This window comes from Bufo bufo, chromosome 4, assembly GCF_905171765.1.
Source record: "Bufo bufo chromosome 4, aBufBuf1.1, whole genome shotgun sequence".
In the NCBI taxonomy this organism is placed as follows: domain Eukaryota; kingdom Metazoa; phylum Chordata; class Amphibia; order Anura; family Bufonidae; genus Bufo; species Bufo bufo.
In genome coordinates this window covers 121,966,302-121,989,700 of record NC_053392.1, presented here as the reverse complement: position 1 = coordinate 121,989,700, position 23,399 = coordinate 121,966,302, and the positions used below count along the sequence as shown (strand labels likewise).

The 23,399-nt window shown below is 44.2% G+C and overlaps 1 protein-coding gene across 7 annotated transcripts in view; it reads right to left on the bottom strand.

The window, feature by feature from the left end:
- Positions 1–2,009: 2,009 nt before the first annotated feature.
- MFF (mitochondrial fission factor) overlaps positions 2,010–23,399 on the bottom strand; it is a 36,719-nt gene continuing 15,329 nt past the window's right edge. For 4 of the 7 annotated variants that reach the window (XM_040427807.1, XM_040427808.1, XM_040427810.1 and 1 more), the window contains 4 exons: positions 8,211–8,369; positions 7,968–8,024; positions 5,043–5,127; positions 2,010–2,530 (listed from right to left, as the gene is read on the bottom strand). In XM_040427807.1, the coding sequence (XP_040283741.1) occupies positions 2,399–2,530; positions 5,043–5,127; positions 7,968–8,024; positions 8,211–8,369 (433 nt within the window). In that variant the 3' untranslated portion in view covers positions 2,010–2,398. The remainder of the gene's footprint in view (positions 2,531–5,042; positions 5,128–7,967; positions 8,025–8,210; positions 8,370–23,399) is intronic. The other 3 variants (XM_040427811.1, XM_040427812.1, XM_040427813.1) reach the window with 3 other exon arrangements.

The following is a 23,399-nucleotide window of genomic DNA, read 5'->3' as shown; positions in this document are numbered from 1 at the left end:
TGCAGGGACCAGGCCCTGTCAATCAGGATAGAGAGGGAATGGCTGACAAAAGAAGCAAGGGTGCACAGAGTGGTTTAGGCCCGCCCTCGGTGCACTAAACTGCAAACTTTTCTCCAGAACGAAGCAATGAATTTCTAAGTGAAAGGTACCATTACATTCAGCTACATGTAATGGCATTGTACCTGGTTTATCAGTGAATTTCAATCATTTACGAACAAAGTAGTAAAAGAGATAGATGCTATCCTTTTTTGTAGAATACCTCCCCACTTTCTCTTAGAGGAGCGAAGATGTAAAGGGGTTGTCAGGGGAATAAATATAGGGGGCACAATAGTCTACAAAAATAAGAAGCATTCCTCACCTCATCGATGTTCTGCTCCAATGCATACTGGGTCACCGCTGTTCTGCTCTTCCTGGTCCCAGCCTGGCACACAGTAAAAGGCAGGAGATACCCGCTCAGCCACACACTAGCTGACGTGGGTCATCACTGCGGCCAGTAAATGTCTGAACAGGCATCTCCTGCATTTACTGTATGCCAGGACCAGGAACTGCAGATCAGTAGGGACAAATATCCTGCTGGACAACCCTAGTAACAGGTTTGTATTGTTTTTCCCGTTTTTGCTACTGCTACTTTTTTAAAACACTCAGACAACCCCTTTACTTTAATAGAAAAGCTTCCAAACTTTCCAGTCTTGTCAATTTGAACCACTAAGGCCAGAGACACACAAATGAGTTCAATGCGTTAAACTTGCAGCATGTGTCAGTGAGAGGTGCCGTCCTGACCTCCGCTCCTGTGACAGGATCGCACAGCATTATACGGATTTAGAAGCCTGTGTAACCCTTAGGCCTCATTCACACAAGCGAGTATTCCGCGCGGGTGCAATGCGTGATGCGAACACAGAATCCGGACCCATTTATTTCAATGGGTCTGTGTACACGAGCGTTGGTTTTCACACATCACTTGTGAAAATTGCAGCATGTTCTATATTCTGCGTTTTTCATGCAACGCTGGCCCTATAGAAGTGAATGGGGCTGCATGAAAATCACATCACATCCACAAGTAAGTGCGGATGCGATGCGTTTTTCACGGATGGTTGCTAGGAGATGTTGTTTGGAAACCTTCAGTTTTTTATCACGCGCGTGAAAAACGCATCAATGCACATTGCACCCGCGTGATAAAAACTGAACACAATCGCAGGCAAAACCGCACATTTTTCACTGAACGCATCCGCAACACATCCGGAACTAATCAGCTCACGCTTGTCTGCAAGGGGCCTTAAGAGTTCTGGAATCTTTGGTATTACATTGACAGTATTCTGTCAGTGTAATACAATACATTTCAGGACTCGCAGGGTTATATAGCATTATAATTCAGTATAATGCTGTGTGATCCTGTCAAGAGGGGCGGAGGGTAGGATGGGACCTCACTGACACACCCTGCGAGTTTATGCTATTGAACTCGCTCGTGTGTCTCTGGCCTAACCTCCATTTTTTTATTTTATTTTTTAGATTCGTCACGTGCACAGACAGGTAATCTACCGTAGATATCCTGTAGTGAGATACCAGCAAGGGTAACCAGGGGGTTTTGAAGCCAAAGTTAGGAGTGGATCCAAAATTGAAGTCAAATATAAGTTTTTCTTTATATTTTCCCTTCACTTCTGATTCACACCAAGTTTTGGCTAAAGGAAAAAAAATAAAAAATTCCCTAACTGCATGTGTAAACCGGGCCTCGATCTAGTTACTGAAACGCAATCTTCACCTCCATAGCGTATCCTAATATACAGAGCTGATGCATTTCAGTCATTACAACAATGCACACAATGGCATGAGGCACAAGCATTATGTACAGGACTGTGCACATATGCCAATAAACTCAGCTCCGTCATATCTATAATATATATATGTATAAAACATACTGTAGCTCTATTGTGCTATAAACTTGTTTCCCTTTGTCACAGCTGAGACTCGTCACAATTGCATTTGATAACATCTTGAAAATCTAGATATTTTTATTCACAACCCCCTCATGCTATAGTGATGCTTTCATCTCAACCCTGTCCCACAGTTTATAACAGAAACCTACAGAGGTTGATGAGTCTCAAATCAGGAATGATTATTGCATGCTGTACGTAGAAAGAAGGCTTCAGAGACAACACAGACTTCACTCCAGCATAACATAGACAATGAAAATACACTTTTTTTTTTACATTAACCCAGTCACAGCCAGAGCTGAACGCACTCTTTGCGGCTCAGCTGGAGGGAAGCGATGACAAGCATTTTTCCCGTAGAAGGCTGATGACCTTGCTGTGGATTTAGGTCTCTCCCACTACTGTCTGTGTTGTCGTAAGGTTTGGTGGGTCTCCTTGTATGATGTCTGTGTAGTCCCTCCTCTGGCAAGATCTTAACGCCTGAACCAGAACCAGCTGTTGAGGAGCCAGAAGGCCACAGTGATGGAGTACATTACCATTTCTCTCTTGACCCTCTCCTTGTTCTCCTCTTCCAGGAGGAGAAGGCGTCTGTTCAGTTTGATTATCTGTGAATTTAGAAAATAAATAAATAATGTGGGTCCTATTATTCGTCCAGTTCGTTCAATCAGTAATGGCTTGATTTAAAGGGGCTGTGCAGGCAGCATATATTGATGACCTATCTTCAGGACATCCAGCACTCCTGCCAATCAGCTGTCTGAAGAGGAGGCCGCACTCTAGGCGTGCGCTACTTCCTCTTTATTAGGCCTCATGCACACAACGGATTTCCGTTGTTCCGTGATCTGTGACTGTTTTTTCTTCCGTGGGTCTTCCTTGGTTTTTGGAGGATCCACGGACATGAAAAGTGAAAAAAAAAAACTAAGTCAAGTTTGCATTGAAAATAATAGGAAAAACGGACACGGATCACGGACGCGGATGACTATCTTGTGTGCATCCGTGATTTTTCACGGACCCCTTGACTTGAATGGATCCGTGAACCGTTGTCCGTGAAAAAAATAGGACAGGTCATATTTTTTTCACGGACTGGAAAAACGGATCACGGACGCGGAAGCCAAACGGTGCATTTTCCGATTTTTCCATGGACCCATTGAAAGTCAATGGGTCCGCGAAAATAAACTGAAAACGGAACAACGGCCGCGGATGCACACAGCGGTCGTGTGCATGAGGCCTTACACTGCCCATCACTTGAATGGAGAGAGTGCTTGTAATTACACCACACCACCACTGCAAGGGAGACGACACGCAGTGCCAGTCGCTTGAATGGAGCGAGTGCTTGTAATTACACCACACCACTGCGGCAAGGGAGATGATGCGCAGTGTAATGAAGAGTAGTGTTGAGCGAACTTGTGTGTTAAGTTCGGCGTCTAACGTTCGGGTTATCGAAGTATCCCGTTATGGATTCCTCTTCAAACAGCCTCCTCTTCAAACAGCTGATCGGCCGCGTTGCCGGATGTTGATAAACTATCCCGAGGATAGGTCATCGCTATACACCGCCTGCACAACCCTTTTAATTTGGCAATACACATTTGATATATGTTGGTCGGGCATCTAATTTAATGTGTATGTGGGCCTCTGGATTCTCCCCCAATCGGAGGAGATAAAGATCGGACATGTTGTATTTCTACTGCCCCATCCGTTTGTTTTCGGGGAGATAAGATGCTCAAAAACGTGTGGCTGCAGCTTCCTCCCCATCTTCCTGCGGAGAACACATGCTTGCACAGTCGAGCATGCCTGCGCAGGAGGGGATGATAGCTGTTGGCCTAATGCTCTCTTATGTTTATGGCCGGCCTTACACAAAAGGTCCTTGCTAAGAGAATTTGTGAACGATTTTTTTTTTACCTCAAGGGGAAATGTTTTTGTGTATGGAGTTAGTACGTAATAAATGAAATAAACTGGAACATTTTATCTAAAGATTTAGGCTGGGTTCACATCAAGATGTTTTTGTTTTCCTTCATAGGAGCAGAAAACCAAAAAAGAAGGAGAGCCGAAAACCATGACATGACGGACCCCACTGACATGACAGAATCCGCATATGAGCCTCTCACACACATGTGAACTTGGCCTTAGAAGTTCTCATCTTTGATGAATACAGTTAAATTCAATTGAATAGCTTCTGTATGCAGGAGAAAACATGTAGACAACACTCGAGATGATGGTGGACTGATAATTAAGGTGTAATCTCTGTGCTCAATTTACCCAAAAAAAACTCCTTTATCGTCACCTAATGATTCTGATGAGGATGTCCAAAACAGATCTACAGTGCTCTTTTAGGATTTGAAATTGCAGCCAGCCTGCACGCTCAAGACCTAAGGCACATGGCTGCATGCTACACTGCTGTGTTCAATGAGGCCCTGTACTGTATTGTACAGTGCCCATCACCACCTGTCATGTAGTAAGGGTGGCGGACTAATTTGTAGTAGCCAAAATAATAGCTCCTTCTTGTTCAGGAAGTGAATAAAGATTGAGCTGCAATACCAAACACATCCCATGGAGAAAAGTGGCACTGTTTAAGGAAAAAAAAAGTCTTGATCTCCCTGCACTGGAGTGAGATGCGCCTCTGTTAGCGCAATTCATGCGCTTATCCTTCTTCTTTGTGTGGTGCCAAATCAATTAGAAGAATAACACCTCTTAATAAATTAGGTGCATTTCTGGCACTCCATGCTCCAGAAACTGAAGTCTACCCTAGCTAGACTATGGCAGTTTCTGGCGTAAGTTTACAGTAAATCCGGCAGGGCGCTCAAAGCCCCGCCACCTCCCACTAAGCCCTGTCCTCACCATAGCAGTAAGTGCAGCTGAACAGGAGAAGAAGCACACACATCTGGGACCTGGACGGAGGAGCCCGCAACCTCTGCGAGCTCAGCGGAGTGAAGGATTGGTAAGTATTAACCTAACAATTTTCCTTCCACAGGGCATTACAAAGAACGGTTTTATAAATAGCCCAGAAAAAAAACCTTTAAGTACACAGCTATCCTTTTTGACACTTCATCCTCTAGATACATTTGATGGTGGTATATCTCCAGAAGTGTGAAGCAATTTGATCCCAACGCCACAATGACTAACCTGTCTTCTGAGTGAAGCTGCATCCACTAATGACAGGTCATCTGGTGTTCCATCCATGGAGGCATCCAATGTAGAAACTGCATACCTACAGGAGCACAATGCCAACACACATATTTAAAAGATGGGTTAAAACTGGCACAAGTGCAAAACTTAGTGCCCTGAAGCTAGTGGATCACTCCATGTGCCTAGGGGAATTACATTTCTCCTTGTGCAGCCAAGTTGGCATAGGGAGCCTTGTCTGGCCTATAAAAGTAAGGGTCCATTCACATGTCCGTATGTCTTTTGCGGATCCGCAAAACACGGACACCGGCAATGTGCATTCCGCATTTTGCGGACCGCACATCGCCGGCAATCTCCTAGAAAATGCCTTTTCTTGTCCGCAATTGCGGACAAGAATAGGACATGTCTTTTTTTTTGGGCGGAACAGAAGTGCGGATCCACAAATGCGGATAGCACATTCCAGCCGCATTGAAAAGTAATGGGTCCGCACCTGTTCCACAAAATTGCGGAACGGATCTGGATGTGTTAATGGACCCTAATGGAAATAAGCCCTTATACAGAAGAACTAAACCTACCTCTCTAGTGCCACCTAAGGCTACCCTAAAAGCCAATGTCTGGCCCTTTAAAAGAGGTCTTGCAACAATGACTTCCATTGGAAAATGACACCCATCCGCAGACAGCTGTTTCAGGGTTTTTGCCCTTCCTCAGTGCAGAGCAGGGTATTGGTTTTGATGCGGTTCTGGGGGAATAAAGTTTCTCCTTGTAGAGTACCCTGCTCTGCATTGACAAAGGGAAATCCCCCCAAAAATTTGTAGATGAATGTCTTTTTCTTGAAAGTCATTAGTGAAATCATACATTTCTATAAGAAAAATAGCTGTAAAGTGGCCCATTTTGAGCCTTAGCAGCGCTCCTCTGTCTCCTGTTTACATAACACGGTCAGTGTTGAGCACAGTCTCCGCTGCTATGTAAACTGAGGACAGAGGAGCATTGCTAAGGCTCAAAATGGGCTACTTTACAGCTATTTGTCTTATAGAAATGTACGATTTCAGTAATGAAAGTATATTACAAAAATGGTCAGTATCACTGCCCCTATACATTACAGAAATAAAAATAAAATGGCAGTTACACTTTAAAAGGGTTGTCCAGCTTTCTATATTGATAACCTATCCTCAGGTCCGCGTCCTGGCACTCCAGCTAATCAGGGCTCCGGTGAGCCCTGCATTCTCTTCTCTCACATCGGTGAGCAGGTGTAATTACAACTCCTCCATCCCCATTCACTTCAATAGGAAGAAGCAGGCGGAGTGTAACTATTAATTCCCATTGAGGTGTATGGGATGGAGGAGATGTAATTAGACTGCTCACTGCTAGGATGTCGACAGGGAGCAGGTAAACAGTGAAGAGAAGGCAGCGCTCATAAGAGTACTGAGTTCTCTTCAAAAAGCTGAAGAGCCTCAGAATAGGTCATCAGTATCAGATCGGCAGGGTCAGACTCCAAGCACCCCCGCCGATCTGATATTGATGACTTATTCTGAGCATATGTCGTCTATATAGAAAACCGGCCAACCATTGGCTTATAGGATAGTCATCCAATATGGGGCACTAGAGAGTCCACTTCTGTCCTCCTAGATAGGAGCTTCTTTACATTTCCATGTGCCTTATTCGCTAGTTGTAGTCCCACTTCCCTTTCCATCTAGGGAATCCTACATTTAGCTAAATAGATTTTTTTCCCTCAAGTTTATGGAAAATGTCGTAAATGAACCAGCCTTTGGTGTACCAAGCTGAGATTTTCAACATTATTCTGTATGTTAAATCATAAAGACCTTTGACATTACAAGTCAATGGGGGTCATTCACTATAATTTTTATGCCTGTTTTTGGTGTAATAATAGTCACGCATTTTTAATCTAGCAGAAAAGTAAAACTGCTGGTGTTTATAACTGGAGCTCTGTAAGTGTTCTCTTGTATTTTACAAAGACTCTTTGTGTAGGTGTGGAGTCGCCCTGGTCTATTTCCTCGCATTTCTACTTCCTTACTGTGTCAGGTCATGGACTACACGGATAATAGGAGGCCTTTACATACAATCGTATTGTCTATGTTAGAGGTGCAATGTGTTGTGTGTGGCAAAGTAAAAAAAAGAAAGAAAAGAATAGAAAGAAAAGTGATGTGGCATGCAACAATCAGAAAAACTGTAATTACTGTGGAATTAAGGCGGCAGATTCATATAGGATTATCACCTGATTCCAAAGCTTTTGCATGGAAAATTGATCTATTTTATCAAATCAAACCAGTGAAATATAGGCTAGCTAAACATTAAGGACAACGTCAGATGGGTAGTTTATCCAATAGTTTACACCTGCACTACAGGCAATTTAAGGGCACGCTCAGCTATTTTCGGAAGTCCCATTGAAGTGAATGGGAAGCGCACCGCACAAGCGAGGCTACCACTCCATTCACTTCTATTGGGCTTACAGAAATAGCCAAGCCAGTGCTCGGCTATTTTCGGCAGTCCCTTAAAAATTAATGGAGGGCACCCGGGTAAAGTTCTAAGGTTAGACGCAATCAGACAGTGATATGCGCCAATGTCCAAGATGGGACAACCCTTTTAATGCTGGGAAACCTCCTGTCACAGGGACTTTGTTTAATTTGATAAAGACCTTTTTTTATAGATTTTACCTATTGGCAAAACGGTATTGATACACTATGCTGTGCTCTCACGGCTGCTATAAGAGCAAATGCCTGCACCATTGCAATAGTGTCATAATACGTGTGTAGCTAATGAAAGGGTCCAATGATAGTTGCTGTAGGCCCAGTCAAACAAACATTCCACTGACCTAGTCTTAAAACAGCGATAAGCACAATTTTCAGCAATCCAAATGGCGATAAACAGTGATCTACAAGCAGCACACTGGCAAACATGGCCGATTACCTTGGATTATCATGATGAGAAGGAGCAGAGGCTGAAGACCCACCACGCAAGACTGGCCTAGAGCATTAAGAAGGAGAACAAGGACAGAACGGGAAGGTGAAGACAAAAGGGACAGGAAACAAAAATCACTCAACAGCTGTATGCTTTGGAGCAACCAATGCCCACAAAGGTGGATTTAAATTTGAAAGCACTGCAGGGTGTGGCAGTAGGGTAATTAGGACAGGGAACAGGGTAGACATTCACCTGCGGTTTTCATCCAGCACATCGAGGACCTGCTGATAAGCCCTGCGGGTGGAGGTCTGGATGAGCGACAGAATGCCACGGGCAGAGAAAAGGTCTGCTCCATCTGCGGGGAGCGAGGGAGCAAGGTTCGGGCGGCCTGTGGGGGCAGGTGGAGTCGGGCTGACCAGAGGAGAGCAGCAAAAAGAAACATAGAAGTCAGACCGTGTGCGTGTGTGGCAGAGAAAGGTGGATACATATGACTGCTGATACGGATATCTGAGAAAGAACAGCAATGTAAGATGCACAGCAGGAGAGGTAGAGGCGTACATACCAGATATGAATGTATTCAGAGAGAAGGAAGCATCAAGTAGAGGGAAAAAAAAAAAAGGTGGAAATGGGAAGAATGAGCAGGTACACAGTGGAAATCCACAACAGAACTCGCAAAAGAGAAACAAAAAAAAAAAAAAAAGGATAGAAGCTGGATACACATGCATGTTCAGGGAGTCACAAAAGGCACTGACAAAACACAAGGGCTGAGAGTGAATGGCCAATCCTCAGGCAGCAGTAGTCTACTAGTTTAAAGGGAAGCTCCACCACCTACACAACCAATTTTTTATTGCTCCAATAATTTTAAAATTAATAAACAAAAAAATTGCTAATAGTCTTTATAAAAAAATCTATTACAAACTGAAGTGTGTGTCTCCATAGCAACAGACGACAAACCTGGTGTAGTCTGATCTAGTAGTCATGCTCCTTTCAAAATGACATATGGTAAATTAGAAATAAGCAGAGAACAGATTGATGTAGTCTGTTACTATGGCGACGCACAGGTCTGCATAGGAGCTGTAGAGCTGAAGCAGTGGGATACTATTAAAGGGGTTATCCAACAGATGATAATTATATACAACGGCCGGGGCGTGCTCCAGCAGACAGACACCGAACCCACAGGATCGAACCCACGGAAAATCCTGTAAGAGAACCTGCAATAGGAGTGAAGAGGAAACCACAGAATAAAAGTCAATAACAAGGTAACCTTGATTTAAATATTGACACAGAGTGGTTATCCCGTTCTAGCAGAATAGGAAGGGTGGAATGTAGTGCGCAGTATCTTGTATATAATGGTTTGATTTTAGCCCCCCTGAAGCAGAAGATATTGCGGTACTGCAGCACACAAGAAGGATCAGCACCAGAGGACTTGAGAAACTGAACTGTTATCCAACAGCCCCCCATGTGCCAGGCCCCTCACAAGTAATATACTTGCGCCGCTCCTGTTCCCCGCACCGCCGCTGCTTCTCCTTGTACACGGATGAAAAAAATCGGGGCAGCCAATGGCAGGCGGGGACGAGCCTCCCTAGCGCCACCCGCAATGCCATTGGTTGCTCTCCCCACCCCCCCCCCCCCCCCCCCCCACACAGGATGTTTTCATCCATGTACAGGGAGAAGCAGCAGCGGCGGTACGGGGACCAGGAGCAGCGTGGGAAGCGGGGTAAATATATTACCTTTGAGGGGCCTGGCACATGGGGGGCAGAGGTCGCACTACATTTTTTCCGGAAGAGTAAAAATACTCCTCTTACCATTTTTGAGGAGTATTACTGGTAATTGTATTTCCAGGAGTTCGACATGACAGCACCACATGGAGGATGTCTCCCCGCCCACTATTGGGACAGGAAACAGAGAGGTTAAAAGTCCCCCCCCCCTCCAGTGTTTTCTAAATGATCACCCAATAATTGATAGATATCTTACAGAAAAACCCCTTAAACTAAATAATAATCTTAAGGCTGGGTTCACACCTGAGCGTTTTACAGCGCGTTCCTACGCGCTGTAAAACACTCAACAGGCAAGAACCAATGTTTCCCTATGGGAATGGTTCTCACCTGAGCGTTTTACAGCGCGTACGATCGCGCTGTAAAACGCCCGACGCCCCAAGAAGTACAGGAGCTTCTTTGGGGCGTCTTGTCGCGCGTTCCCGTACATAGACTTCCGGGAACGCGCGACAATGGGCGTTCGCTTGTTCCGGAGCCGCGTCTGTAAACGCGCATACAGAGCGCTCCATCCCGTACGCTCAGGCCTGAACGCAGCGTAAGGGAAAATAGGGAGGGAACTCCGGGTGCTGTCATGTCGGACTCCCGGAAAAACAATTACAATAAGACTAATTCTTATTTTCCCAGGACGTCCTCTATGACAGCACAACATGGAGTAATACCAGATTAATATACAGACCTAGGGAGGGACCACGGCTTGGAGAACTTTCCGTCCAAACCTCTGGTCATGGTTTCCCGCAATATCTAATCTATAGTGTTTGCAAAAAGGTATGAGAATTTGACCATATAACTGTCTTGCAAATCTGGTCAATAGAAGCTTCTGCGTGTTCTGCCCACGAAGCTGCAACTGCTCTGGTGGAATGGTCTCTGATATCTTGAGGACAGGATATTGCCTGCAACTGGTAGGAATCCCTAACTGCCGATTTTATCCACCTGGCTAACGTTGTCTTAGAAGATTTCTTGCCCTTGTTTTGGCTGGCAAATTGTATGAACAGATTAGCATCCTGCCTAAATCCACTGGTAGCTTCTATATAGATAAGAGAACGCCTGACATCTAGCAATTTTAAATGATAGGGTCATCCTTAGACTAGATCCAACCTCCTTACCAAAGGTAGTTTCTACGTTCCATCTAAATCAGAAAATTATATTGCCTACCTTTTGTGCGGATCCAAAAAATGACAGGGAAAAAACCCTGTCATTTTTTGGATCCGCACAAAAGGTAGGCAATATAATTTTCTGATTTAGATGGAACGTAGAAACTACCTTTGGTAAGGAGGTTGGATCTAGTCTAAGGATGACCCTATCATTTAAAATTTTAAAGGTAAGGTTCTCGGGTGGTTAAAGCTTGAATTTCACCTAACCTACGGGTCGATGTAGTCGCCATTAGAATGACCGTTTTTTTGTATAGATGTTTCAAAAAGCTATCTTGCATAGGTTCAAAGGGTTCCTTTATTAAACCATTAAGAACTATTGTCAGGTCCCAAGGTGGGACTGAGGATTTCAGAGTTAGCCTTATTCGTGTGGTTGCTTTTATAAAACCTGCTTATCCATCTATTTTCTGCCAAGGAATAGTTTAGAAACCAGCTCAAGGCTGCTATCTGGACTTTTAGGGTGCTTGGTCTAAGAACCCTATCAAAGCCATCTTGTAGAAAGTTCAGGATTTCCACCAGACCTGGAAGCAGCAGATTTCCATTTCTCAAAGCTATCCATGAGCAGAATTTCTTCCAAATTTTATTATAGATGGCAGCGGTTACTTGTTTATGGCCTTTTTGAAGGGTTGATATTACATTGTCCGAAAACCCCTGTAATTTTAATAAGTCCCTTTCAGAAGCCACGCTGTTAGCTTTAGCCTGCTTATTTCCGGGTTCCAAACTGGACCCAGAGACAGCAGATCTGGTCTCAGGGGAAGCATAATCAGATCTTCCAAGGCTAGAGAGGTTAGGACAGGAAACCACGCTCGTTTTGGCCAGAACGGGGCTATAAAAAATAAAAATAAAAAAATTAAAAAAAAACACACTTTTGATGACCCCATCCTGATCTTTCTGAGAAAAGCATAAGCCAGCTTCATATCCCATCTCTGGGACAAGGCATCTACCGCAGTCGGATGGTCTGCTGGGTCTCAGAAGAAGAAGGAATTTGTTTGAGTATTTTTCCGTGTGGCAAAAAGGTCTATTTCGGGATATCCCCACTTTGCTGTCAAATCCAGTAAAACCTGTTGGTTTAGGGACCACTCGCTTGGGTCTAGGTCAGGGGTAGGCAACCACCGGCACTCCAGCTGTTGAGAAACTACAACTCCCAGCATGCAAACTTGTTCTGCTCTTCTTAGAACTCACATCGAAATGAATGGAGCATGCTGGGAATTGTAGTTTCACAACAGCTGGAGTGCCGAAGGTTGCTGATCCCTGGTCTAGGTAATGCCTGCTGAGGAAATCTGCTGATAGATTTATTTTTTTTTTTTAACTTTCAATTTTTATTGATTTTTCAACATAAGAAAATCAGACAGTAAATATGTCATTTGCATAAGCCAGAACAATGTTAAGATTGGCAAGTACAACTTTGACATTTATATTGTGATGTTACATATTTAAGCCAACAAAAGAATACCAGCTAATAAATGTCACTTGTATAATCCAGCAACTATCGCTTAATATATGTTAAGCATATTGATGACATATACAACAAATTGTAACATAGTCAATTCAAGAACAAGACTAATAGATTGAATCCAGAACTTGTGATCCATTTCTAAGATATATTTTATTCTATACTTTAGTGTACCGCTATATATGCTTACCCTATACCGTAATCCATCCACCGTCCTCCATCCACCGCTCTCTCCCGCTATGTATGTATACCACAGTATCAGTCTCTACAGAGCTACAGAGTGAATCTTAACTGCAAACGGGCATGAGCTCCACAATTCCCATCTTTTGTGAGCCCTTAAGCGTTCAGAGTAAGAATCTGCATATATATATTCATGTTGCATATACTGGTTAACTAGTGAGATCACATCAGGCACCTGAGGAGTAATGGGCAGCTTCCATGAGGTTGCAATAAGCTTCCTTGCAGCTGAGAGAATGCCCATCATAACCGGTCTATGGGAGTGAGGTAAATCTCCTATTCCGATGGATAACACAGCTAATGGAGGGTCGAGGGGGATCTGGAAGCCCGCCACTGTCGAGATAAGGTCAAAAATCTTCCTCCAAAAAGGGAGAATAATAGGGCATGACCACCACATATGTGATAAGCTTCCCTTTTCCCCACAATTCCTCCAGCAGTTTGAACTATATTCAGGATCCATGTGTGCTATGCGGGCCGGCGTCAAGTACCATCTAAGTTGTATTTTCCTATTTTGTTCAATGTGATTAATACATTTGGCAGTAGCTATCGTCCAGTGGAAAGCATCCCTCCACTCCCCGACCGACCAAGAGCTTTCAAATTCTTCTTCCCATTTCACCATAAAGTTAAGCTTTGTTTCTAAAGTAGGGTCGAGTGCATGATATGCAGTAGCAAGGCCTTTCCCCTGACCTGTCGTACCAGTAAAGTATTTACCAAAAGGGGTCGTTTCATTCATTGAAATAGTGGGAAGTCTCGTTCTGTGCAGCATATGCCTAACTTGTAGGTACTGATAGAAACAAGTGTTAGGTATACCATAATTCTGATGTAAGGTCTCAAATGTTTTCATAGTATCACCTTCATACAACTGATCCAGACGTGTGATACCTGCCTTCTCCCATTTATCTAAGGAGAGATCAGGGACCCCATATGTAAGCGCAACCAGTGGGATCTCAGATCTCTTAGGTGTGAAAAGCAACCCTTTCTCTATATAATTGGACCAGGTCCAAACTGCCGCTTGCATAGTCAAGAGAGGGGGTGTAGATTTAGGCGCTTCTAGGGAAAGGGCGGCAAGAAAGCCTGGGAGAGAACCCAGTTTTGTGTAGGTGGATTCTAATTCATGCCATCTCTGTAGCGAGGAAGGCGCCCACCACTCTTTAGTCTGCTCAATGAGGTTCGCCTTATAATAACGAATGAGGTCCGGGACTCCAAGGCCCCCTTCTCTCAGTTTTGGGTATAGGGCTCGACGGTCCACCCTAGGTGCTTTGTTACCCCATATAAATTTTATAAGGTCCGACTGCAATATTTTTAATATTTTTTGTGGAATGATAAGAGGAATACATCTAAGTTTATAGAGGATCTTAGGAATAATAATCATTTTGACCGCATTAATTCTGGCCAGCCATGACATAAACAGTTTAGAATACTCGGCATAGTCTGTAAGTAATTCTTTTCTCAGGGAGTCGAGATTGCTTCTCACCAAATTTTGTATACGAGGTGTTAATAGTATGCCCAGGTAAACTATGCCATCCTCTGCCCACTGAAATGGAGCCCTCGCCAGAATTTCCCTTTTGAGGGGTTCTTGGATCGCAAATGGGAGAATATGCGATTTTGTAACATTAAGTTTATAGAAGGAGGCTTGAGCATATTCATTTAAGACTTCCATAACGTTTGGGAGAGATATCTCTGGGTTCGTAAGTGATAACAGGACATCATCTGCGTATAATCCTATTTTGTGTGATGCATTACCCACATGTATACCTAAAATACCTGGGTCCAAGCGGATTCTTTCTGCCAGGGGCTCCATCACTAGCGCAAAAACCAACGGTGACAACGGGCAGCCTTGTCTGGTACCGTTCGTTATATCAAAGCTTTTGGAATAAAAACCAGATGCTAAAACTCGAGCTGATGGCAGAGAATATAGATTTAAGATAGCCGATAGAATAGGTCCCCGGAACCCAAAATGATTTAACACCTCCGTCAGAAACCCCCAGTGCACCCTATCGAAAGCTTTTTCAGCGTCAAGCGATATAAATATTGTGGGTGCACTGGAGGAATCCGCTATTTGGAGCAGATCAATTACTCTACGAGTTCCATCCCTACATTGGCGGCCAGGGATGAAACCAACTTGGTCAGTGGACACTAATTTAGGAAGAAGGGGCTGTAACCTTAGGGCCAGTAGTTTAGAGAATAATTTTAAGTCATTATTTAATAAAGATATGGGTCGGAAATTTGCTGGAGTATCATGAGGTTTCCCTGGTTTAGGGATTGTTGTGATAATAGCACATAACATCTCTTTGGGTATAGCACCCGGAAGCAGAAATGTATTAAAAAGCCGCGTAATGTATGGTAACAAGTTTACTTTAAAGGATTTATAATAGTCCCCCGAAAAGCCATCTGGGCCTGGAGCTTTGTGCAGTTTTAATGATTTAATAGCTATATCTACTTCTCGTTCTGAAAAGGGGGCATTGAGTAATTCCAAATCTTGGGAGGCAATACTTGGGAGAGATACTGATTTTAAGAAATTCTGTATGGTATGTGAGGTAGGTTGTGGGGTGCCATCGTCATTTTTCAAATTATAAAGGGAACTATAGTAATCCGCAAACGCATCCGCAATATCAATCGGGTGTGTAGTCATCTTTCCATTATTTTGCTTCATTGAGTCTATACGGGAGGCTACTTCCCTTTTTTTTCAGCCTGCGGGCTAGCATAGCTCCGGCTCTATCTCCTAAGTGATACCATTTTGCCTTTGACCTGGTTAGGGCCTTTTCAAATTTGCAAAGCAAGAGAGAGCGTAATTGAAAGCGCAAGTCTGTGATTTGGGCTGATAGTGTATCTGTAGGTGTCTCCTTAAATCGCATTTCTGCCTCCACTATTTGAGCTAAAATATCTTGCATCCGTTTATCTCTTTGCTTTTTAAGTTTGGACGCAGTCTGAATGAAAAGGCCTCTCATGAAACTTATGGGCGCACCATAATGTGGAGACACTAATATCTGGCGTGTCATTAAGAACAAAATATTCGTCCAAAGCTTTAGAGAATATTTGGTGCCGATTCTCATCCCTCAGCAAAAATGAGTTAAGGCGCCAAAGCGGTGGGTTAGGATTAGGATAATTATCTGAGATGTGTAGGTAGATTGGAGCATGATCAGACCATGTAATATTACCTATTGCTGTGTGAGAGGTTTTATGAAGAAGGTCTTTGGAAATAAGGAAATAGTCGATTCTAGATTGGGAGATATGAACCTGGGACATAAAGGTATAATCCCTTTCTGTCGCATGTTGGTACCTCCATATATCATGTAGGGGAGTAGTTTTGAGAAGCTTACCCAACGCAGGCCGATGACCCCCCGTTTTCTTGGAACAATCCATCAAAGGATCAATGGGCAGGTTAAAATCCCCTCCTAGAATGATGGAACCCCTGGCAAAATTCAGCAACTTCTTAAAGAACCTCGTAAGGAAAGAAATTTGGTGAGAATTAGGTACATAGACATTAGCTATGGTGTATTCAGCATGATTGATAGAGCAAAGGAGAATAATATATCGTCCCGCCTGATCAATAATAGTTTGATGTGCTTTAAATTGGACCGAACGCCTAACTCCTATAAGAACCCCAGCTTTTTTAGCTTCTGCTGATGCAAAATAAAGATGCGGGTAGTGCCTATTTGAACACTTACCAACATCTTTGGTCAGCAAATGAGTTTCTTGAGCTAGCACTATATCACACTTAGTCTTATTCGCATCATTCCACAGTGCAGAGCGCTTGTAGGGGGAATTTAGCCCCTTTACATTTATAGACATTAGGTGTAGTACCATTGTGGGTTTGTGGGGACAAGTGAGTACTTAGCGTTAAACTGGAGAGAACGGCGGATTTCAGACGGCGAGACGGACACAGCAGATTCGGGATCACATTGATTCTGGAAGAAACAACAGAAGTTAACAAGATCACAAAGTGAAACTAGGCAAACATGCCTATATTGGTACAAAAACCAAAGGAAAGCGCCCATGAGTTTTCAGGAGCGCAAAGGTTTTCAAATTAAACAGAAAGATCCTGACAGGATCACCTTAGTTTATAAGAACCATAAGTGATTTTGAGGTTAGAGTATTCAGAAAAGATAATAGATTTGGCATAGCAACTACAACAGTAGAAGTGTTACCCATTCCAGCCCACTTTATAGACAGAAAAGAAGGAATATTAGGCAGTTTATGTAAGGGTTAATGAAAGATCGCATATAGAATAGAAGGACGTAGATGTCCCAGTTTAGGATACATGAGAGTTCCCACATCATAAGAAAATTTTTATATTAGAAAATATTCATGTTGTTATCTCCTCATCGGGTTGTTTAGGGGACAACCGATCATTCTTTCTTTTATTACTTTTCCCATGCCTGCCAGCTTGTGCAGTGGACCACGGGATCGGGGCTGGTATTACTGGAAAAGCCTGTAGATTTTGGACACTGCACCAATCTTCAATGGAGATCATGGGGTCTCCCAGTGCTGATAAAAGTCCTGTAAGGTCCTCATATCGACGGATAGAGAATCTTTTCCCCGCCACCGTGGTAGAGAGTCCAAACGGGAACATCCAGCGGTATAATATTTTCCTATTTCGCAGCAAATCTGTGAGAGGTTTCAGTTGTTTCCTTTTGTGCAGAGTTATAGGGGCAAGGTCTTGGAATAGCACAAGTTGGTGATCTTCAAAAGACCAAGAGGGGGATACCCTAGCCTTCCCCAGCATATCTTCCTTGACTCTGAAGTCCAGAAATCTACAAATAATGTCCCTGGGGGGATCATTAGGGTTAGGTCTTGGTCTTAGTGCTCTGTGTGCTCTCTCAATTTCAATGGAGAGGGGGTAGTGGTCTCCTAATAAAGATATGGCAATCTGTTTCACCGTTGAAAGTAGAGATTCTGCAGTATACGTTTCAGGAAGGCCACGGATTCTTAAATTATTGCGCCTATTACGATTATCTTGGTCCTCCATTTGGATGTATATCTGGTTCAGATGATCTTGACATGTTTGAAAATGAGTGGCAACTTCTCTGGAATGATTGCAGAGTTCTGCTGTGGTGTCCTCTAAACTATCCACACGGTGACCAATATGGCGTAGGTCTTGTTTAATTTCTTGTAAATTCTGTGCTAGAGGCGACAGAGCATTGGTAAGGGTTTGCTGAAAAAAGTCCCTTGATAAAGGGAGATCCGTCTGTGCTGCAGCTTGTGGTTCATCCTGCAGTGTGTCACTTAAGGATAAAGGTTGATTCACATGAGCAGATGTTTCAGCATTTGCAGACGCTTTTGTAATAAATTTCTCTATATTGCCTTTGCCATGCAGAGTTTTCTGAGGCATGTTAGGATCCCTAGAAACAGGTTGGCCGTATTTAACCATTGCAAGATAGGTGGTTTAAGTCCTTTAGAAGCTGGAGAAATCACTTAAAGATGCTATGCCTTTGCGTGCTGCATTTCCTCACATAAGCTATAAAGGTGTCCAGACAGGATAGATCATAATTAATGATCTGAAAACATTGAGCCTATGGCTCTAATACGTAGGATAGATAGACCCCCCCTCAACAGGTAAAAGGAGGGACATTTGAAAACATTAGGACTCAGTCCTCACAGTAAATCGATCCAGAGATAACTGGGGAGACCAGATGCTTTATGTGCTAGTGGCACTTCACCTTTAATGGCGCTGGGTCCTCTAGTATGAATTGAAAAGACACAGTACCTTCAATATGCAAAGCCTGAGGGGCAATGAACAGCAGGCCTCCTTTCACCTCAGAGGGCCTCAGCTCCGATCAATGCAGAGTAGGTCTCTAATCCTCCACCGGAGATGCTCCCTGTTAAGATGGCGCCGTACTTCAGGCGGCTCTGCCACGCGCTGCTAACGTTCGGCACAACGGGACTCTCACTCCACACTGCGCAGGCTTCTTATTTGCAGCGGGATCCCATCCAGGGAAGCTCCGGTCTTTACCTCTCCCTGTAGTTATTCGCTGGGAGGTATGTAAAATCTATGTCCCGGCCTGTGTGTTAGATCCGGGTGCCGCCTGTTAACTAGGCCCCGATCACATCTCCGGTTCACCGGCACCTAGAGAGCTCCAGGTAGGGTCAAATCGCAGCTGGCAGGTTAAAGCCTTCCAAAATGAGGGATTTGTGGCAGTATAGGGCAGTTTCCTGACAGGATGGTGGTGGATGCAGGGTCAAGTGGACAGAGCTCCCTCACCACACGTCTCTTCCTGTCCGCGGCAAGCCACGCCCCCTCCTGCTGATAGATTTTTTGACCCTTTTAGGTGAACCGCTGAAATGGATAGGATTTTCCCCTTTGCCCAAGAAAAAATCCTGTTGGAGAGACTCTGAAGTAGAGGGTATCTTGTCCCTCCCCCCGGTGTTTGAGAAACACCACCGTCATCATGTTGTCTGACAAAATTCTTATGTGCTGACCCAGCAGAAGATTCTGACCCCGTTGCAGAGTCTCCCAGACTGCTCGGAGTTCTCGGTAATTTGAGGATCTCCCCTTTATTTCGTGATCCCAAGTTCCTTGGAAACAATGATTTCCAATCTTTGCCCCCCATCCTTGCTGACTGGCATCTGTTGTTACAACAATATAGGGGCTTGGGTTCCAGGAAAATCCTTTTGACAGGTTGTCCATATTCTTCCACCATTCCAAAGATTCCAGAGCGTTGTCTTTTATGAGAATTTTTTGATTTAAGGTCTGATGGTTCTCATCCCAAACAGAGAGGATAATCTACTGAAGCGATCTTGTGTGATACTAGATCCATGGCACTGTCATGATACAAGCTGTCATCAGGCCTAGGATGCTCATTGCCTCTCTGATCGCACAACCTGATTTCTTTTGAAAAATCCCTATTCCCTACAGATTTTCCTGTCTTTTCTCGGGAAGGAAGGATTTCTGTAATGTCGAGTCCAGTACAGTTCCTAAGAAACTTTTTCTGGTATTGGGTGTCAGGTCTGATTTTCCCCAATTTAGGATCCAACCTAGGTCTTGTAGGAGACAGATCACAGTCTGAGTATGATGGACTAAAATCTGCACTGAGGCTGCGATTAGAAGAAAGTCATCCAGATATGGTACGATTTTTATTCCTTTCATCCTGAGAAAAGCCACGATCTCTATTATTAATTTTGTGAATACCCGAGGGGCCGATGATATTCCGAATGGAAGACATTGGAATTGATAATGACTCACCCCGCCTTCTTCCCTTACTGCAAATCTTAAGTATTTCCGGTAATGTGGGTGAATTGGCACATGGTAATATGCATCCTTCAGATCTAGGGTGCACATTACCGCCCCTGGAGGAATTAGAGGTATGGTAGATCTGATAGACTCCATCTATCCAATATTTTATTGATCTGTTCAGAGGTTTCAAATGTATTATGTTCCTGAACGAACCATCCAGTTTTCTTACAAGAAAAAGTCTTGAATAATACCCTTTGCCCTCCTGATGTTTTGGGACCTGAATCACTGCACCTAGAATTTTTCATTTTGTAATGTCTATCAGATTTCTTTGAGTTGAATTTTTTCTGTACAAAGTCAGCACATATTTTTATTGAGGAACTGACAAAAATTCTATTTCGTAGCCTTCTTGTATGATTTGAAGCGCCCACGAGTTTGGAGTTATCTGACGCCATACTGGGAGAAAGAATTTTAGTCTTCCTCCCACCGGCCTGGCGTCATTGTTTGTTTTGGAGGTGTTGGGGTTAAGTAAAATTAAAAAAACTCCCTTTATCTCCTTTCTGATAGGACCATCTTCCAGATTTTCCCTTGTCCTTATAGGTTTGATTTTTTTGCTGGAACTTTTTACGAAAAAAACTGCATTTTCTTGGGCTTTCCCTCCGGAAAAACCTTTTTTGTCTGAGGCTTTCTCAAAAATATTATCTAATACCGGGCCGAAAACATAAGCGCCCGAGAAGGGAATCACGCATAATTTATTTTTAGACGCTAGGTTGCCCAACAAATTTTTTAACCAAAAGGCTCTTCTTGCCGTATTCAGAAGTGCTCCGTTTTTTGCCGCAAACCAGACTGACTCTGCCGATTAATCCGCTACGAATGCAGTCGCCATTTTTAGGAAAGGAATAGATTCCAGTATATCCTCCCTGGGAGTCCCTATTTTTAAATGGTTTTCCAACTGGGACAACCACAAAAGCATGGACCTTGCCACCGAGGTAGCGGCAATGTTAGTCAAGACTAAGGGCTCACACAACCGTATGAACGGATCCCCACCCGTTCTGCAATTTTGTGGAAAGTCTGCTGATCCATTCATTTAATTTGTCCAATCGTGGACAATAGGCATTTTCTATTATGGTTGTAGCCATGTGCGGTACGCAAATTGCGGAACGCACATGGCCGGTATCAGTGTTTTGTGGATCCGCAAAGCACTACAGCTGTCTGAATGGGCCCCTAAGGCTGCTGGTGTCTCCCACGTTTTTCCTCAAGAGACCGTCTGCCTTTCGATCCATTGGTTCTTTTAGCTGTGATGAATCTTCAAAGGGAATAGACGTTTTTCTAGCCACCCTGGCCACAGGAGTATCTATTTTAGGGATTTATCCCCACAATTTTGTCTCCTGTTTATCAACGGCTAGGCAATTCTTAAATTCCCTGGGATTAAAGAGTCTCTTTTCCACATCTTCCCATTCTTCTAAAATAATTTGTTTTAGACTAGAAGTTATAGGAAAAAAATAAAATAAAAAATAATACTCTCTTTTTTGCTATTAAAGGTAGTCTGTCACCACCATATGGCCATATACAGTGCTTACATTGTCCTATAGCACACCTATACATGAATGTAATAGTACCTTTGTCTTTTTCTTTAGACTTGCAGAAGCTGGAAAAAACGACGTTTAATTCGTATGCAAATGAGCACTCGCAAGTGCCCAGGGGCAGCGTTCACTGTGTTTGAGCCCATGCTCTGCCTTTTTTCATTGTTTCCCCACCTCAGTCTCTGCCTATGCCCGCCCTCCTATTCCCTTGCAGCATCCTTCGGTCCGGCCGAGATCCCGCGCCTGTGCACTGCCTCGCCGGAGCATGCACACTGCGATGTCCATTGTGGGCACGGCATCCCTTTAACTACTGCACATGCGCCGGAAAACAGCACATTGCCGCTGGTTTCGCGCCGTTCGCCGGCGCAGTAGTTAAACCGATGCCGTGCCAACAATGGGCATCACAGTGTGCATGCCTCGGCCCGGCGAGGCAGCGCGCAGGATCTCGGCCGGACCAAAGGATGACGCAAGGGAATAGGAGGGCGGGCAGAGGCTGGGGAGGGGAAACAATAAAAAAAAAAGCCAGAGCAGTCTGGACTCCAACACAGTGAACTCTGGGCACTAGCAAGTTCGTTTTTCCAGCTTCTGCAAGTGTAAAGAAAAAGACAAACGTACTATTACATTCATGTATAGGTGTGCTATAGGACAATGTAAGCACTGTATATGGCCATATGGAGGTGGCAGACTCCCTTTAAGCCTGCAAACATTACATCCTGAACGGATCTTTTTTGTTGTTCATCTTCTATGTCCATAGTTTCCCGAATGGCAGCGAGAAGAGAGTCCATATCATCTGATGAGAAGCAGTATTTCCGCTGCTCATCATAGGATGTGGAGGGTAAAGAATCCAATTCTTCTTCATCCCCATCGTCCAACTGAGTATATTGTACCTCCATATCCTCTGAGTCGGAATCCAAGACCTCTCTAGGACTCTTAGCACTCGGGGTATGACCGATAATTGGAGGGGGTACAAGGGATGTCACAGATGCTTTTACTTCTTCCCTTATAATTGCTCTAAGGTCCGTTAAGAGAGAAGGCTGTTATTCTTTCATTATTTTATTGATACAATCCGCGCATAATTTTTTTGTGTATGTATCTTGAAGCCTTTTTTTGTAGGTAACACATCTTTTAGGTTCAACCTTATGGGTAGTCTCTTTGTCCCCTTAGGAAACACGACTAGCAATTTTTTTAGAATTTTTATTTTTTAAACCCAAGTCTGGCTTTCCTACTCACATGACTCTGGACAGGAGGCTCTAGGGATTGCTCTCTCCTAATAGAGCTGGAGGAATCCATAATGTACGCACCCTGTTGCTAACCCCCTTCAGGTTTAAATGCCCTCGGCACTTACCCCTCCTGTTGCCGCGATGCTCCTCCTCTTCCTTTCCAGGACTCATCCTAAGAGAGTCAACCGGATGGGACGCGAGGCCGGTAAGCCAGGCCTCAAGCGTCCCACGCCATAAGAAACGCTATAGGGCGCCGCTATCTTGTTTCCAGGCGTCTGTGTGGAACGAACATGCGCTCCACCACTGGAGGAATCTACTATGGGCGCCTTCCTCTTACTTCGGCAGAAGTGACGTCAGACGCGCTGTGCTTCTGACACATGCAGCCTCCAGCGACCGCGGCGAGATGAAGAGGAGCAAGCCTGGAACCCAGAGCCCCACCGGGGTTGCGGCTACCAGTTTCCCCCACCCCGGCCGTATATTCAGACCTGAAATTCAGCCACTTGGCCGACCGGTACTGGAAGGGCTAGGGGAAGCTAAGGGACCCCCAGTTTAGGAGGTTTTAGCCGGGCATCTAGAGGAGGAAGGAGAGGAACATGCCCTCTGCCCTGGTCCAAAAATTCCAGAGACCTCATCTCTGCCCCGTCCATTATTGGGACAGGAAAAAACACTGGTGTGTGTGGGGTGGGAACTTTTAACCTCTCTCTGTTTCCTGTCTCAATAGTGGGCAGGGAGACATCCTCCATGTGGTGCTGTCATCGAGAACGTCCTGGAAAAGCCTTATATGCAGCACTTTGTCTGGTAAAAAGACAGAGCCAAAACGGAAACTGAACAGACTCCATCATAGTCAGGAAGGG